The sequence below is a fragment of the Podarcis melisellensis genome (assembly GCF_964234715.1).
Source record: "Podarcis melisellensis genome assembly, chromosome: 1".
Lineage (NCBI taxonomy): Eukaryota > Metazoa > Chordata > Lepidosauria > Squamata > Lacertidae > Podarcis > Podarcis melisellensis.
The window spans coordinates 22,704,749-22,721,728 of record NC_138528.1 but is presented as its reverse complement, the minus strand read 5'-3'; the positions used below and the strand labels follow the sequence as shown (position 1 = coordinate 22,721,728).

Below are 16,980 nucleotides of genomic sequence, written 5' to 3'. Positions count from 1 at the left end.
AATATTTAGCACTGTTTTTGCAGCGTACTCCTAAACACATGTGCTTGGAAGAAAGTTCAATGGGCCTTACTCCCAAGTAAGTGTGCACAGAGCTGCAGTCTGATACTTGTTTTACATAGTATTAAACAGGTTAAAGCACTTGAAAGAACAGCACATATCTAATCCTTAATTAGTTCTGAAAAGAATCAGTGAATGTGTTGAAGGTTTAACGGTTGGTCAAATCAATAGGTCAGCTTGGACATCATGGTAATAAATCATGGTTTACTGTGTCAATGGTAATAAATCATGGTTTACTGTGTCAAGAAAGAGTCACAGCAAGTCTCGGGCTCATGCCATCCCCCTCCCTTTCCAGTTTGGTAAAAAAGGAAGGTGAAGGCATGAGCCTGAGGTTTGATGTGCCTTATTCTTGGCATGATGGTTTATCATGGTTTATCATGTCAGAAGTTAATATAAACCCTAAACTGTGCTTAATCCTAACTACAGTTGATTGCAACAAGACAGCTTAATAAAGCATGGTTTAAAGCTGACTCGGCCGCAGTTTGTTGGAATCAGATGAAATTCTGCTTTAGGTGGCCTGTATCATTCGCACAGTGAAACCATTGTTCAAACTATGCCGCCTACAAGCAACATTTTAATTGAAATAATTACTCCACAAAACTATAAAGCTGCAAGTCAGAGCCTGGAAAATGTACCCTGTGGCATTGACCTCAAAGGGCACTTAGCTGCAAATCATATTTGTGTTAGGTAAGCAATAAAAGACAAACAATGCCTGCCTAAAGATTTATTCTCTACTTTTAATTAACAAAAAAAGCCATTAATCACAATTTCTTTGGTAACTAACTAAAACAACTGCACAGATGACTTCATAGCTTGGGCGGTGGGGTGTGTGTGTGTCTGAATAGTGCAGTTTAGTATTAAAACACCACTCTCTTTGTGCATTTTTAAAAACTGCATACTGGAATTCATTTTTATTCCACTCACTTCTCATTTTCTTCTGGGGAATCTTGACTGGTGTTTGCAGCAGGGGACTCAAGCAGAGATTCCCTAGCTTCTGAAAGAATCCAGTCTCCAGGAGCAGCATGGTACTCAATGCAGAGGAATGTCATGGCATATTTATGACGGGCTGGAATCTCCTCCTCAGAGGAAATGCACTAACACTGCTCTTCTGTGCATTATTAGCACACACTACATTGGGATTACACAGCAGGGCAGCCTACAGACCACATGCACCTTGCTGCTTCCTGGAAGGCTTGTCAAATTAAAACAGAACTCGGTTACTTTCTCAAAATGAAGCAACCATGGATGGCAAAAGCAGCGCTCATGGGTATAGCACTGTTTTGAGAGAAGCATTCAATTTTATGGCAGCATTTTTTCATCTCCGCCAAGCTAAGCAGTTGGCTCCTTACCTCTCTCGCCCTGACCTAGCCACTGTGATCCATGCGACGGTCACCTCCAGACTGGATTATTGTAACTCGCTCTACGTGGGGCTGCCCTTGAGACTGACCCAGAAACTCCAGCGGGTGCAGAATGCCGCAGCGAGACTCCTTACGGGGTCTTCGCTGCGAGACCACATTCACCCGGTGCTATACCAGCTGCACTGGCTCCCGGTGGAGTACAGGATCAGGTTTAAGGTGCTGGTTTTAACCTTTAAAGCCCTATACGGCCTAGGACCCTCGTACCTACGGAACCGCCTCTCCTGGTATGCCCCACAGAGAAACTTACGGTCTTCAAATAAAAACATCTTGAAGGTCCCAGGCCACAGAGAAGTTAGGCTGGCCTCAACTAGAGCCAGGGCTTTTTCGGCTGTGGCTCCGATCTGGTGGAACGCTCTGTCACTAGAGACTAGGGCCCTGCGGGATTTGACATCTTTCCGCAGGGCCTTTGGCCAGGGCACAGCCTGACTCCCTCCCTCGGCAATCCTCGTGGAGCTCTGGCACAATGGTTGCCAGTGGCTTGATTTGAATCAATTTTATGTTGAATGATTTTAGAGTGTTGTTTGTACTGTGCTTTTGTACTGTTTTATTTTTGTTAGCCGCCCTGAGCCCGGCTTTGGCTGGGGAGGGCGGGATATAAATAAATTTTATTATTATTATTATTATTATTATTATTATGAAGAGGAGTGAGGGCCACAGACTTTTCTACAGGTGAGAGAAGCTCCCTCAAATTCTGACAGGTTCAACACTAATGCCTCACAATTCCAACTATTACTAGTGAAAACACAAACGTAAATGTCAGGTTGGTATAGGCAGTCATATGGAGACAAGGGAGATTTAGGATTTCTGCAGCTTTAAGAGGAGGCAACCCTGGGCTGAAGCGATGGCTAGAGCGATGACTCCGCCATCTTGTCCCCTCAGTGCTTCCTGCTTGTCGGAACTTGCTGTGGAGCAGAAGAGGCAGCAACTGGGGATGTAGTTTGAGCCGCAGGCTGGAAGAGGACTCACTCCTCCCTAATGCTATTTGCCACCATGTTTTCCTAGGGACCATTTCAAGGGTGAGGTACATACTGGGGTTGAAGGAGAGGCATACCAGTTGTTGGGAATGGTGAGCAGGAGCAGACATTGCACGTTGGACCTGCATGTGGGCTTCCTGTAGGCATTTGGCTGACCATTGTGGGAAACAGAATGCACCTTTATTACATATTTTTGAGATCGTTTATTATATTAAGTGGTACCTCAGGTTACATACGCTTCAAGTTACAGACTCCGCTAACCCAGAAATAGTGCCTCGGGTTAAGAACTTTGCTTCAGGATGAGAACAGAAATCGTGCAACGGCAGCAGAATGGTAGCAGGAGTCTAAAGTGGTGCTTCAGGTTAAGAACAGACCTCCAGAATGAATTAAGTTCTTAACCCGAGGTACCACTGTACATTTTTTTAATATATCTAAATACATAAACTACTGGTTAAAAACCTGACTTGCCTCCATCCGTGCTTTGTAGAAATCCACATCGTGCAGTTTCTCTTTACACCGGACCAGCTCCATTTCAAGCCTCTCCACTCTGTTTGCTTTTTCTCTTAAGGAATCCAGTTCATCTCTATAGGCCCGCGCAGAACGGGCATCTGCCATGAGGTTAATGTTCTGAGTTAAAACAAAAACCAAAAAAGGGGAAAAAAACTAGCACAGCAAAGTTTTAAGACATTTTAATGATGGACACTCATTTTATCTGTTTATGTAGAAACTTGTCCCACCCCGGTCCTCCATGTCCACTTCCCCTAAAAATGGCTTGCAACACTAAAATATGCATATAATGTAAAGAACTCCACAAAATGCACTAAACCACCATAAGAAAATGCCAAAGCCATAAAAAAGCGGGAGGGCATTGCAATGGATGGGTGCCACCCCTGGAAAAAACAACAACATACTTCCTGTTTATTTCATTATTTATTTTAAAGCATTTCTAGGCTGCTTGCTATTTAAAAAAACACACCATAAGTGATATCCAAAAATAAAACATAAAAATAATAGATCAGTATCACAAAGTCCATAGTCCTCTGCCACCACCGTTCCACAGCAATGGGAAATCTTGAGCATACGGTTCTGAACATGGAGCTTCTATGTAGCTAACATGTCTAAGAGTCACTATGGATGCTTTAGGTGAGATTCTTGCATCGCAGGGGGTTGGACTAGGTAAGGTAAAGGGTTAAGGACCCCTGGACAGTTAAGTCCCGTCAAAGGCAACTATGGGGTGCAGTGCTCATCTTGCTCTTCAGGCCGAGGGAGCCGGCGTTTGTCCACAGACAGCTTTCTGGGTCATCTGGCCAGCATGACTAAGCTGCTTCTGGCGCAAGGGAACACCATGATGGGAACCAGAGCGCATGGAAACACTGTTTACTTTCCCGCCGCAGCAGTACCTATTTATCTACTTGCACTGGTATGCTTTTGAACTGCTAGGTTGGCAGGAGCAGGGACTGAGCAACAGGAGCTCACCCCGTCGTGGGGATTCAACCTTGTATGGCTGGAATATAGCCACAGTCCATTGCTCCACCCACTTTTGCCTCTGGCCCCACCCACCACAGGCATGAGGTTCTCGCAAAGGAATGCTGCTCTTTGGCTGAAAAAAGGTTCCCCACCTCTGAAGTGAATAGCTGTAGATTTCCTTACCTCTTGCTTTATTTTCTGCAGTTCCAGGACTAGCTGATCTACTTCATGTCTAGTGTCAACAAGTTGCTCCGATTTTTCTTCCCTAAAGAGATCATAAAAGTTGATTAAGATCTTGCCACATTAGTCCCAAGAACCATTAATGCATTGTGAATATCCCATATCTAGGCCTAGATGAGAAATGTGGTACGATTCAAGTTCTCTTGTTGCTAATTTACCAAATTTAGCAAGCACCACATACCACTAAAAAGCAGTTTCAAACTACAGGATTTTTAAAAAGTCATTTAATTTTCCGGTTTATCCATTACCAACCGAGAACAAAAAAAAAGTATACATCAAAAAATAAAGAGAAGCAACAGTAACAATGACGCATGGGAAGGGGTAAGTAAAAACAGAAAAATAGAAGAAAAAGAGGCAAGGCAAAATAAGGCTATCTGGTGTTATATCTTCATGGTGCTTTTTAAAAAGAACTCAGTGCCATCTCTCTTTTTTTTAAGAATAATTTTTTATTAACCGACCAATCACACAAAATCAAACCAAATTACATAAATTCCAAATTACACAGCCGAATTTTAAATTTTTGTTGGGGGTACCCATATTTCAAGTTTTGAAGGGGATCCAATCAACTTCTTGCCTTTTACTGCTGTTTTAATGTCCACAAATCTAATCTTATGATGTTCACAGTACTATCCAGTCCTTTCTTACTGTTTTTCCACATCTCTTGTTGTTATTTTCATATATTTTTCCTTTCTCTTTGTGACCTCTGAGAACTCAGTGCCATCTCTACCATTAGGCAGAGTGGGACAGCTGGCTCAGGCTGCAGGTGCCAAGGGGAGGAGAGGAAAGAGCTGCGTGCTGCACATAGGCTGGTATGTATGCCCCTCCACCGCAAGCTAACCAGCTGCCTTCAAGTGCAGTTGAGGCTGCTGTCCCACTGCTAGTGTCAAAATAAGGCTCAGCTGCCAGTGTTGCCAGATTGCGTACATGAACAGAAGTGGGTGTGGGGTGCCAAATCGCCCTTTGCCTGGGCCAGCAAAATGTACTGGGCTGGTCCTGCTAAAACTGCACACAGGGAAACAGCAGGACCATGAATAAAGACGTGCATCTTTGTTAGCACATAAGTAGTTAGGACTCAGCATCATGGACTGTTGCTAGTGAGGGTTGGGAGATGCAGGTGTGGCGCAATAATGCAGCTTCTGGCAGCAGCCATGTCAAGTGAGATGTGGCCTTCTGCCCTGAAGCATAAAAAGGCAGGAAAAGCCGCCTTGCCATCTATCTGTGTCACGTGATCATTCAAATATTTACAGCGACAACTTCCACCGCTTTCCGTCTTCTTTTCTCTCTATACCAGGGTTTCCCAAACTTGGGTCTCCAGCAGTTTTTGTACTACAATTCCCATCATCCCTGAGGAGGGGTCCTGCTAGTTAGGGAAGATGGGAGTTGTAGTACAAAAACAGCAGGGAATCCAAGTTTGGGAAACCCTGGTATATACATTTTTAAGAATGCAGACTGTGCGAAGGCAAGAAAACGTAGTGGGTTGATGAGCAAGTGTGCAAAAGCAGGCGTGTGTTGTGGAAAACAAATAAACCCCAAATTGCTTTCTTCAGGAAGGCAGCAGGAGAAACTGAGCACCCTGTTCTGTAAGCGCAGCTAAATGTAGGACTTACCAGTACTGATCAATACAGTGGTACCTCGGGTTAAGAACTTAATTCATTCTGGAGGTCCGTTCTTAACCTGAAACTGTTCTTAACCTGAAGCACCACTTTACCTAATGGGGCCTCCCGCTGCCATCGCGCCACCGGAACACGATTTCTGTTCTCATCCTGAAGCAAAGTTCTTAACCCGAGGTACTATTTCAGGGTTAGCAGAGTCTGTAACCTGAAGTGTCTGTAATCCAAGGTACCACTGTACACTGAAGCTAAATGCTACAGACTGTGCATGCAGTTCTGTGTTATCGAAGGCCACCAAGAGGCCAAGAGTTCTCCAGCAGCTCCAGGGGCTTAGTGTCAGTACTTACAGCTCCTGCCTGATCCTCCTTAGTTTAGCCTTTGTGTCTGCCAGCTCCACAGACAGATGCTGTTTGTCCTCATTGGAGAGGCGGCTGGCTGGGTTTGGCGAAGAGGCTGGGCTGGAAGTTTTTAAAGGGCTGGGCGGCTGTTGGGATTGCAGGTAATCTCTCTCCTGAGTGAGATCCACAATGAGCTGGGAACAAACAAACAAAACAACCCATGTGAAGAATACAGCTTGCACATAGCTCCATTCCTAAAAGGATCTCAGACTACTTTATGAAAGTCGATGACTTTATAGGAAGATTTAGACACAGAAAGCTTTAGTTGAACAAGCACAGAAATTAAGGACCATGTAGTCAAGAGCCAGTATGGTGTAGTGGTTAAGAGCGGTAGTCTCGTAATCTGGGAGGAGTCTCCGCTCCTCCACATGCAGCTGCTGGGTGACCTTGGGCCAGTCACACTTCTCTGAAGTCTCTCAGCCCCACTCACCTCACAGAGTGTTTGTTGTGGGGGAGGAAGGGAAAGGAGAATGTTAGCCGCTTTGAGACTCCTGAAGGGGAGTGAAAGGCGGGATATCAAATCCAAACTCTTCTTCTTCTTCTTCTTCTAGTAGTTGGTATTGTTATTAGTAGTAGTAATAGTAGCATTTTAACTTATGAACCACCCTTCACCCTAAGGTCTCAGGGCAGTTTACAGCAATTTAAAATACATTAAAAGGAGTATGAAGACTTAACGATTAAAAAAATGCAACCACAAAACAAGGGTGGGTCTTGAAAATACACATCTCAGCAGTTGACGGCTGGAGCTAAGAGTGCAGGGTACTTGCCAATTCCTACATGGAATTATTTTTCATTCAGAGTTCTGTAAACTTTTGAAGTGGTTGTTGAGATGGCTTATTATACAATTTGAGAACTATAACAACATCATACGTCCTTAGGCTTCTTGGCCTTTTTCCTAGGCTAACGAATCCCAATCTCTTTTTGAGATCTGGGGAAATCTGTGCCTTCTCTTCTTTCCAGTTACTACAATATAAGATGCTTCCTTATAAAGACATTTATGTTAATGTAAACTGCTTCGTATTTGATGTACAGCTTCTAACGAACACAGTATGGAAAGTAATATTGCATGGGGGCAGCAGCCTTTACACTGCTTCCTAAAAATTCCATATTTGTACATAAAAAGACCAAGCTGGGCACAAGAAAGGATCTTGTCATCCCTTACCTAAACCTACAGTGATATGCAGCAGATGCAGATTTATCACTTGAAATGTAGATCTGCCTCAAGTATGTACATTGGGGTGCAGTCGTGGGGAGAAGAGAACTGACTGGCACATTGCAGCTTATCTCCCGCCTGCACTCTTTTCTCTCCACTGAGTTCCGATACCAGGACTACACCCAACTGAAAAGTGTCAGGGGGAGGAGAAGAGCTAGGCTGGATCTAGACACATCAAAAAAACGTTTCGCGAAAAAGTGTTGTAAACCTCATATTGGGAAATCACATTGTCGAAAGATGGGACTCCACAGCGCCATCTGGTGTCACGGTGTTAGGTAAAAGTAAAGGGACCCCTGACCATTAGGTCCAGTCGTGACCGACTCTGGGGTTGTGGCGCTCATCTTGCTTTATCGGCTGAGGAGGCCAGCGTACAGCTTCCGGATCATGTGACCAGCATGACTAAGCCGCTTCTGGCGAACCAGAGCAGCACATGGAAATGCCGTTTACCTTCCCTCCGGAGTGATACCTATTTATCTACCTGCACTTTGACGTGCTTTTGAACTGCTAGGTTGGCAGGAGCAGGGACCGAGCAACAGGAGCTCACCCCATCGCGGGGATTCAAACCGCCGACCTTCTGATCGGCAAGCCTTCTGATCTGTGGTTTAACCCACAGCGCCACCCACGTCCCTCACGGGTCACGCGTCCCAAACGCGTTTGTCACGGTGTTACAAAGCGTTTAAAACAATTTTTCTTTACAATACAGTGGTACCTCAGGTTAAGTACTTAATTCGTTCCGGAGGTCTGTTCTTAACCTGAAACTGTTCTTAACCTGAAGCACCACTTTAGCTAATGGGGCCTCCTGCTGCCGCGCCACCAGAGCACGATTTCTGTTCTCATCCTGAAGCAAAGTTCTTAACCTGAAGCACTATTTCTGGGTTAGCGGAGTCTGCAACCTGAAGCTTATGTAACCTGAGGTACCACTGTACTAATGTAGCTGGGTCCCTAGACTGTGGAGAGGCAAGATGAGAGAGAGAGCACTCACCCACGTGTCCTTTTGCTCTTATCCCTCTGATGTGATCACATCTCAGGACAGATCCACATTTACACATTGGGCCCTACTGCTATCACATCTAGCCTGTCCCAAGTATATTTGGAAAGAATCAGGAGAAAGGCTTTTTAGGGTGCTACGTCAAGAGCAAAGAGTGCAGAGAGGGAATGAAAATAACTTGGTTGTCAAGAAGCAAGTCAGAACACAGAGCAAGGTGGTAAAATTGTGTTCTGTGCCACTTCAGACTGCAGATGGAGGCTGCTTTGTTTTGTTATTTTATGCATAGTCCTGCACACAAAAAGCTCTCTGCCTGCAGTAATCTAGCATGTAAAAGAGAGATCTCCCTTCTCCCAGACGCGCTACTTTATCTCACATGCCCAACAGCAATAAGCAATAATCATGATACAGCAAAGAAAGCCAACACTTGCTGGTACTGCACAGATAAAATCCAGGCCTTTCCTGAGCTGTTTATTGGATTTACTGGATAATTTTACCTGGGGAAGCATTCGAAAGTTATGATCCTGCCCACACCCGCAGTCTGAAATGGCACAGCCCAAAACTTTATCGCCTCATTCTGCATATTATGTAGAACACCTCAGATACAAGGTGAGCCAAGCAGAAACATCAAAGATTTCAGTACATCTGGCACAGTTTTTAACTAGGAAGCTGTGCTCTTCATGTTATGGAAACACGCAGGTGGAAAACTTGCATTGTTAATTAAGACCATGGCCAAGAGAAACAGAGGCTTTATTTATTAATTTAAAAAGACAGGCCCCAAATGGCCAGAGATCAATATAAGAGCAAATGGTTAACCGGAAAAGGAAAGTCTAGCACAATACTTCTAACAAACTGCATTGTCTTCAACATAAATAAAAAGCAATTCAAGATACATTATCCATACCTCTGTGCACTCATCTCTCTCATCGATCAGCCTCTTGAGATGGAAAACCATATTTCTGGAAAGAGACTCGAGTTCTTCTGGAGCCATATCTGGGAGCTCTAGCCACTGCAAGTCAAATACATTCTCCTGGTTATGGGTTACCTGAAATGAAGAAAGAAAAAAGCAGGAGATTTGTCTCTTTTTTGGAAGCTGTGCATGAGTTTTGCCTGAAGAGCAGCCTCACTCAAACAACCGTCACCTCTGACCTTTGGCCCATGCTGGCTGGTTTTGATGACGGCTGTAGTCCAAGACATTTGGAGAGCAACAAGGCTGGAGAAGGCTGCTGCACAGTAAGATCTGCAATTCTATTAAGCTGATTCTGCAAACATTGAGTCCCATTGAGTCCAACAGGACTATTTCCTGTAAATAATGCCTAGGATTGCAAGTTAATATTCACATTCCAACAGACTCCCATAGTAATTGCTGCATTAGCTAATATCATATTTGCCTATATCATATGAGACCTTTTATATCATGGGTGGGCAAACTAAGGCCCAGGGGCTGGATCTGGCCCAATCACCTTCTAAATCCAGCCCACGGATGGTCCAGGAATCAGCGTGTTTTTGCATGAGTAGAATGTGTGCTTTTATTTAAAATGCATGTCTGGGTTATCTGTGGGGCCTGCCTGGTGTTTTTACATGAGTAGAATGTGTACTTTTATTTAAAATGCATCTCTGGGTTATTTGTGGGGCATAGGAATTCCCCCCCCCCCAGTATATAGCCTTGCCCCCTACAAGGTCAAGCCCCCTGCTGAAAAAGTTTGCTGACCCCTGTTTTATATTGCTTTGGCAAATCACTCTTCTTGAAATTGAAACTGTTGGCTTCCGCACAAAAGTAAACTCCAATGAATGTGGAAAATGCTTCAAATCATAGCTATCTAGAGGCAGGACAATAGCCTCACAAAAGATTGCATCCCACCATTTTGGAAAAGCAGTTTGGTGACAATCAGAAACTTAACCATCCTCCTCCTCCTATTCGCTAGGGATTAAAGTGAATAATTCCAGTTTAGAGAACCATTAATACAGTATCATTAAAAGATTCTTGAGACACTGGCCTGGTTCGCACATCATGACAAGTCAAACTATGGGTTATCAGGACTGTGTTTATGTGCTGGCTTCCCAGACAGGAGCTCCCACCCACTTTGCTCCTTCCCTGTCCTTTTAGTACAGCATAGCATAGCAGTTAAGCCAAAGTTTGATTCACTATGTCTTTCAAATTCAGAATCATGGTTAAGAGTTCTCTGTGATCTAAATCATAGGATAAAGTTTGGCTACACATCATGGTTAAAGAGGCGAGGTCTTAAACGTGATCCTGGGTTTGGACAACATGAGAAGCAAAGTCTCTGCCTTCCCTTTTAAGCCCAAGCTTACTGACATCTCAAAAGAAGGAGAGGAAGACTCACAAAGGATGGCAAAAACCTTTGGAAGTTTCTCCATTTCCCTTTTAAATCTCCTATCTCCTGCCTTAAACTGATTATTAAATCAGCTGGGCTGGCTGGGGCTGATAGGAACTGTAGACAGACACTGTAGAAGGTACCAGTTTGCAGAACGATGATCTACACATATTTTCTTCCTCTAACATTAACACGTAATAGTGATATTATAGACCAAATGCTGCATTTAAGAGTTGCTCCAGTTGTTGTTTTTATGCCCATTTGGGTATCTTTCTTTTGCATTTCCCATTTATGGCCCAAATACAGACAGGAAAAGCAAAACATTTATGAGCCAGAAAGCCATGATATGAATGCCACCTGTACTCACAAACTCAATGAGAAGTTATAGGAAAGTCCACTGGAACACAAGAGAACAGGAACAAAGGAGTTGAGAATCTTACCTCTTGAATATGAGAAACTATTGCAGCCTGAGTTTCAATATCTAGTTGCTTTATCCTTTCAATGAATTCTTCTTTTCTTTCACACTATCAAGAGGAACAAAAAAAGGCACATCGCATAATTGTTTATTGAGCACTGAAAATGCACTGCACCTTCTTTTTTTATATATCCTGAATATTAGAGAGGAAATGATAAAACAAATGTGGCTGGGATATTTAATAGCTTGCATTGGTAATTAGCTTATTAGGTTTACTAATTATAACTATAGTGCTAAATTAGGAGTAAACTTACCTGCACAGCACAACCCAAAACTAGCAGAAGCAGTTTTTTAATTTCATCCATACTTTTCCCTAGGAGATGAAAAATGACCATTAAATATTAGAAAATCATTATGAAGATTATTAAAATGAAAAAGGTCAATGATTTCTAACAACGTATCCTCAGCAACATAGCATTAAAAAGGCGGCATATCTCTACATTTCAATTGTGGTCACAGAACAAATTTTCTTTGCTTTTTAAAAGAAATGTTTCAGCTTTGAGATGATGTGTTTACAGTTCATAGCTCTTGTAGCTGTTAAGAAAAAAAACACCCCAAACCTCATCACTGTGAATTCTTTTTAAAACTCAAAGAACAAGCCGGCACAATTAGCAGTATATATAAATATAAAACCAATGAAAGGCAATGGATGGTTTTTCTGTGCTTGATGCAAATCAGTGCAAATTTATTTATTTTTGCAGCAACGCATAGCTGATGTGAAACAAGTTGCTTTTCCCCAAGGAACTGGCATGTGTGTTCCTACCTATTCGCTAAAAAAAAAAAAGCAGTTTTCTGTTTCAGCTGAGAATAAAGCGCCTTGACTCTTCACACAGCTTCTTTTAGATGTGATTAAAATGACTGCTGTTTCCCTGCAGTTTGTCTGCATGACGATAAAGGCGCCATGAAATATCACTGCCTTGATCTATACCAAATAATCAGACTCATTTCAAGAGATTTGAACACATAAAAGCTGCCTTACAGGAGATGTGTCACCTGCCCATCTATTATACTGCCATATAGTCCGACCGGCACCAGCTCTCAAAGATCTGCGGCATAAGCAATTCCCTACCCTTGCTCTGGAAGCGTCTTTTAACTAGAGATGCCAGGGTTGAACCTGTAATGTCCTGAATGCAAAGTAGTACTTTCTATTCTGAATCCTCAGAACAAAATCAGTCTGTGGAGAATGGTTCAAGATCACCAATAAGTTTTTTGACCTTGTTGTTGTTTAGTTGTTTAGTCATGTCCGACTCTTCGTGACCCCATGGACCAGAGCACGCCAGGCCCTCCTGTCTTTCACTGCCTCCCGCAGTTTGGTCAGATTCATGTTTGTAGCTTCGAGAACGCTGTCCAACCACCTTGTCCTCTGTCGTCCCCTTCTTGTGCCCTCCATCTTTCCCAGCATCAGGGTCTTTTCCAGGGAGTCTTCTCTTCTCATGAGGTGGCCAAAGTATTGGAGCCTCAGCTTCACAATCTGTCCTTCCAGTGAGCACTCAGGGCTGATTTCTTAAGAATGGATAGATTTGATCTTCTTGCAGTCCATGGGACTCTCAAGAGTCTCCTCCAGCACCATAATTCAAAAGCATCCATTCTTATGGTCCAGCTCTCACTTCCATACATCACTACTGGGAAAACCATGGCTTTAACTATACGGACCTTTGTTGGCAAGGTGATGTCTCTGCTTTTTAAGATGCTGTCTAGGTTTGTCATCGCCTTTCTCCCAAGAAGCAGGCGTCTTTTAATTTCATGACTTTTAATTTTGACCTAGTGGGTATCTAAACTCAAGTGTCTGGGTCAGAAAGACGGGCGCTTGGAAGAGAGCTGTTCCTTCAGCAGTGAAGCAGCTTAAACTGAGAACTCAGAAAGAAAATGGAGGCCAGAGCCAGCTCAGCCATTAGGCAGACTGAGGTGGCTGCCTCAGGCGGCAGAAGCCCCTAAGGCAGCAGCCCTGTGGGCACTCCACCTGCCTCTGCCACCACTGGAGAAGCTGGCTGGAGATGATGGGAGATGATACACTACAACAACAGCAGACCACCCAAGGTTGAAGAGCACTGTAAGTTTAGTGACAACTCTGAAGCTTGGCATGCTGTCTGCTGTGCTACTGTGGCCCTGGGTGACATTGAGGCGGGCAGAATCAAAGTTGGCCAGGAACCCAGAAAGGTGGTCCTGGGACTTTCTCTCCCAGGACCTCCTGCAAGTGTGAAAATCTGCTCAGGGGGCACCTCCTCTAAGGAGACCTCAGGTTTGAAGTCTGGGCAGGGCTGAACTCTGACACCAGGTCTTCAGTTCCAGCCCAACAAGCCAACTACTTCTTAGGCTATCGAAAGCTACATACCTGAAGAAGAAGAAGAAGAGTTTGGATTTGATATCCCGCCTTTCACTCCCTTTAAGGAGTCTCAAAGCGGCTAACATTCTCCTTTCCCTTCCTCCCCCACAACAAACACTCTGTGAGGTGAGTGGGGCTGAGAGACTTCCGAGAAGTGTGACTAGCCCAAGGTCACCCAGCAGCTGCATCTGGAGGAGTGGAGACGCGAACCCAGTTCCCCAGATTACGAGACTACCGCTCTTAACCACTACACCACACTGGCCTATCAGTGCTACAACGGTGGTAGCCAAGGAGACTGGTAAGAGGCAGGCAAAAAGAAGAAACAGAAAGGGCTTCCCAGGCAAGCAGCTGTATCAGTTTCTTCCTCTGGACGTGTGCTTATCACTTACACTGCCACTCTGGACTTGAGTTCTGCCACCGGCAATGTCATTACATGAATGCCATTCACGTAAGTGAAATTCATTCAACATTTAAAGGTTGTCTCCCCCCCACCGCCCGAAATCTAAAGAAAGGCACCAAAATGTAAAGAGCTCCATAGAATTTGTATATGCAAATGATTTCCACTCCCACCAAATAATTTGGGCCTCCCAGTGAGTTTAAGTGCACAAAAGCTGTTGTGTAGCTGCAGGTGAGATAGCTGATCTGCTTAAGTGCTTTCCTGGATCGGGGCCAAAGTGTGGAGCGACCATCACAATATCAAGTCTTTATTTTACAGAAAATGCTCCCCTGACCGTATTCTTGTACTACACTTCAATTATTCTTTTAAGACATGGATACAAAGACCCATGGGGCCCAGACCTGGGGGAAAAACAGTTTGCTGCAATAATAACATTTCTACATTTGCTAAGGCTTTTTGTCTGTAGATGGTTATTGATTTATAAGCTTGCATGGATTGCACCCAGGTGGCAATGAAGACCTGGATACAGTGAGGCTTACATGGGTCTCCCATGTACTAGCTTGGGAACCAGTTGTCTACATTGACTAGCAGTGTCTTTCCAGGGTTTTCAGATTGAGGACAATTCCAGCCTAATCTGGAGATAACATGGATTGAACCTGAAACAATGTGCCTCCAAAGAAAATACTCTACCACTGAGCTACAGCCCTTTCCATGAGTGAGCTTTTGTCCCAAATAGTTGTCCCCTTGACTGTGCTAGTATATGATCCTATCTACAGGAAACTGGAATGGAGTCAATCAATTATGCTAACGTAGATTTAACAAAAAGACACAGTAACCGAACTACTAATCAACTTTGAGTGGAAATTCAGTATGGAAGGCGGGGACGACAACGACAAACTTTCACCATTAAAAAAGAAAATACTGGCAAGAGAAAAGGACTGTTTGTATTTCTTGCTTACCCTGGAGTATATTTTAAGAATTCATCCAATGTACATAAAATAGTTAAGTCCTTTGAACCGATTTCCAAGCCAAACTTTTTTTACAACAGGGTTTAACACAATGTTGGCATGCTAAATGGTCTTCCATATTACATTTCTATGGTTTGCTGCAATGTATAGCAGAATTGTATCTATCCAACTGTAATTCACTGGTTACAGTTCATTCTCCTACTCCAATTTCCCTCCAATACAAAGCTATTTAATACTGTTTCCTGCAATGCCTTCCTCAAAAGGTGGACTTTTCCATGCATGCAGACTGACCTTCACTAGCAGCTACTTTTAACACACAAACTGTAGTTTAAGTAAAAGGGGTGTGGGGAGAGCTACATACTAAAAGCACTTCAAAATTTAGTGTATATTTTAAACACACGCAGCACACAGTGATTTCAAGCACAGCACTTAACACCATAGAACCAAGAAAGCTTTGACTGATGTTGTATGATTATAAGGCTAAGTTAAGCAGAACTCCTCTGCTCTTTGCAGCTTCTCTTTAAATGACTGGTGCTCAAGTGACAGATGGTACAAAAGAATTCTTATTAGACATTAATGGGAAACAATTGCAGGCAAGTAAAAAATGCAGCAGACATGCAGTGAAGTTGATGGCAGCTCTTTAAAAGATATCACCTGCTCCTGCCAAATGCTGATGAAGCTGATTGCATATCAAATGCTGCCTTGTATTACTTTGTTCCTATGCATTTTGCTATACTGAGCACCATTGTATTTCATTATTTTAAGACCTGCTTAGTGCCTTCTTCTGCTGCATACCTGATAGGACCATGGCGTTTGAATAACGTACACTTATCCTTCCAAGTACATTGCAGAACTGAACCAGGAAACATGGGCCACACAGTGGGTTAAACAAATATGCATAAACTGTTTGGTTCTGTCTAGACTGAGATTTCAAAGGGTTTTAGGATTCAAGCCACTGGTTCTGCATTAGACGGTGTAATCAAACTCCTACAATAAAATACACACTAGCATTCCCATGTTAACTACTCTGCTTGATTAAGGTCTTATAAGCCTTTGTGCATGCTTAAAAAAGGAGAAAGCTGGGGTGCTTGATTCATTACATTGAGTAGTAAATATGCAGATTAAACGGATTATAAATGCATTCTTTCCATCACAATAAATTAAATTCAGGTTTACCATGTTATAAATTCCCTTCAGTTGTTTGCCATATGTATTCTGAATATTTGACTATAAACTCCTTGTGTACCTGTGCTTGTAACTGCGTAAAGTGCTTGTATTTTGCCAGGAGGGGAAGTCATGGTGTTTATTTATTAATTTATTTAGGGCATTTGTGGACTGCCATTTCTCCAAAGGCGCTCAGGGCACTATATACAACCAAACATAAGAGCAAAATACAGCAAACATCAATCAAAACATACAGACCTAACTTTTTAACAACAAATCATTAAAACACAGACCCGCATACCAGTGCAAAGGATTGTAATCTCCAGTATCAAACATACCATGCCTCTGAAATGTCAGTTGCAGGAGAAAACAATGGGCTGAAGCTCTTTGGGTGGTTACACTAGTGACGCCCTTCCCATTAGTGCCACCCTAATTATAGGATGCTCTCCCCACCAAAATATGACTGCCACAGTCATTCTTTGCATTTTGGCACTAGGTTAAAAACCCATCTGCCTGGGCTTTTTAGCTATGTAATTCTTCTAAATGTTTTACATCCAAGATTGGTTTCCATATGTTCTTGTTGTTAACATTTTTGTTAATGGCTTTGAGATGTTTTACAGGAAGAAATTCACAAATGCAAATATAGTACAGTGGTACCTTAGTTTACAAATTTAATCTATTCTGGAAATCCATTCTTAAACCAAGGCATGCTTTCCCATAGCAGCGGGGGACTCAATTTACACTCAACAGGAAGCAGAACATGTTCTGCTTCCAAGGCAAAGTTCACAAACCAAGACTTCCAGGTTTGCAGCATTCTTAATCCAAGTTGTTCATAAACTAAGCTGTTCTTAAACCAAGCTACCACTGTACCGTAGAGTTGGAAAGGACAGGCGAGGGTCCTCTTGTCCAAACACCTGCAATGCAGGAATCTTTTGCCCAACATGGGGTTTGGACC

At 43.2% G+C, this 16,980-nt stretch overlaps 1 protein-coding gene across 2 annotated transcripts in view; it reads right to left on the bottom strand.

Moving 5' to 3' along the window:
- Positions 1 to 16,980, bottom strand: part of CCDC88C (coiled-coil domain containing 88C) — a 99,050-nt gene that overhangs the window by 38,504 nt on the left and 43,566 nt on the right. For both annotated transcript variants that reach the window (XM_081908407.1, XM_081908408.1), the window contains 6 exons: positions 11,428 to 11,486; positions 11,139 to 11,222; positions 9,267 to 9,407; positions 6,114 to 6,298; positions 4,100 to 4,181; positions 2,918 to 3,076 (listed from right to left, as the gene is read on the bottom strand). In XM_081908407.1, coding sequence (XP_081764533.1) covers positions 2,918 to 3,076; positions 4,100 to 4,181; positions 6,114 to 6,298; positions 9,267 to 9,407; positions 11,139 to 11,222; positions 11,428 to 11,486 — 710 coding nt within the window. The remainder of the gene's footprint in view (positions 1 to 2,917; positions 3,077 to 4,099; positions 4,182 to 6,113; positions 6,299 to 9,266; positions 9,408 to 11,138; positions 11,223 to 11,427; positions 11,487 to 16,980) is intronic.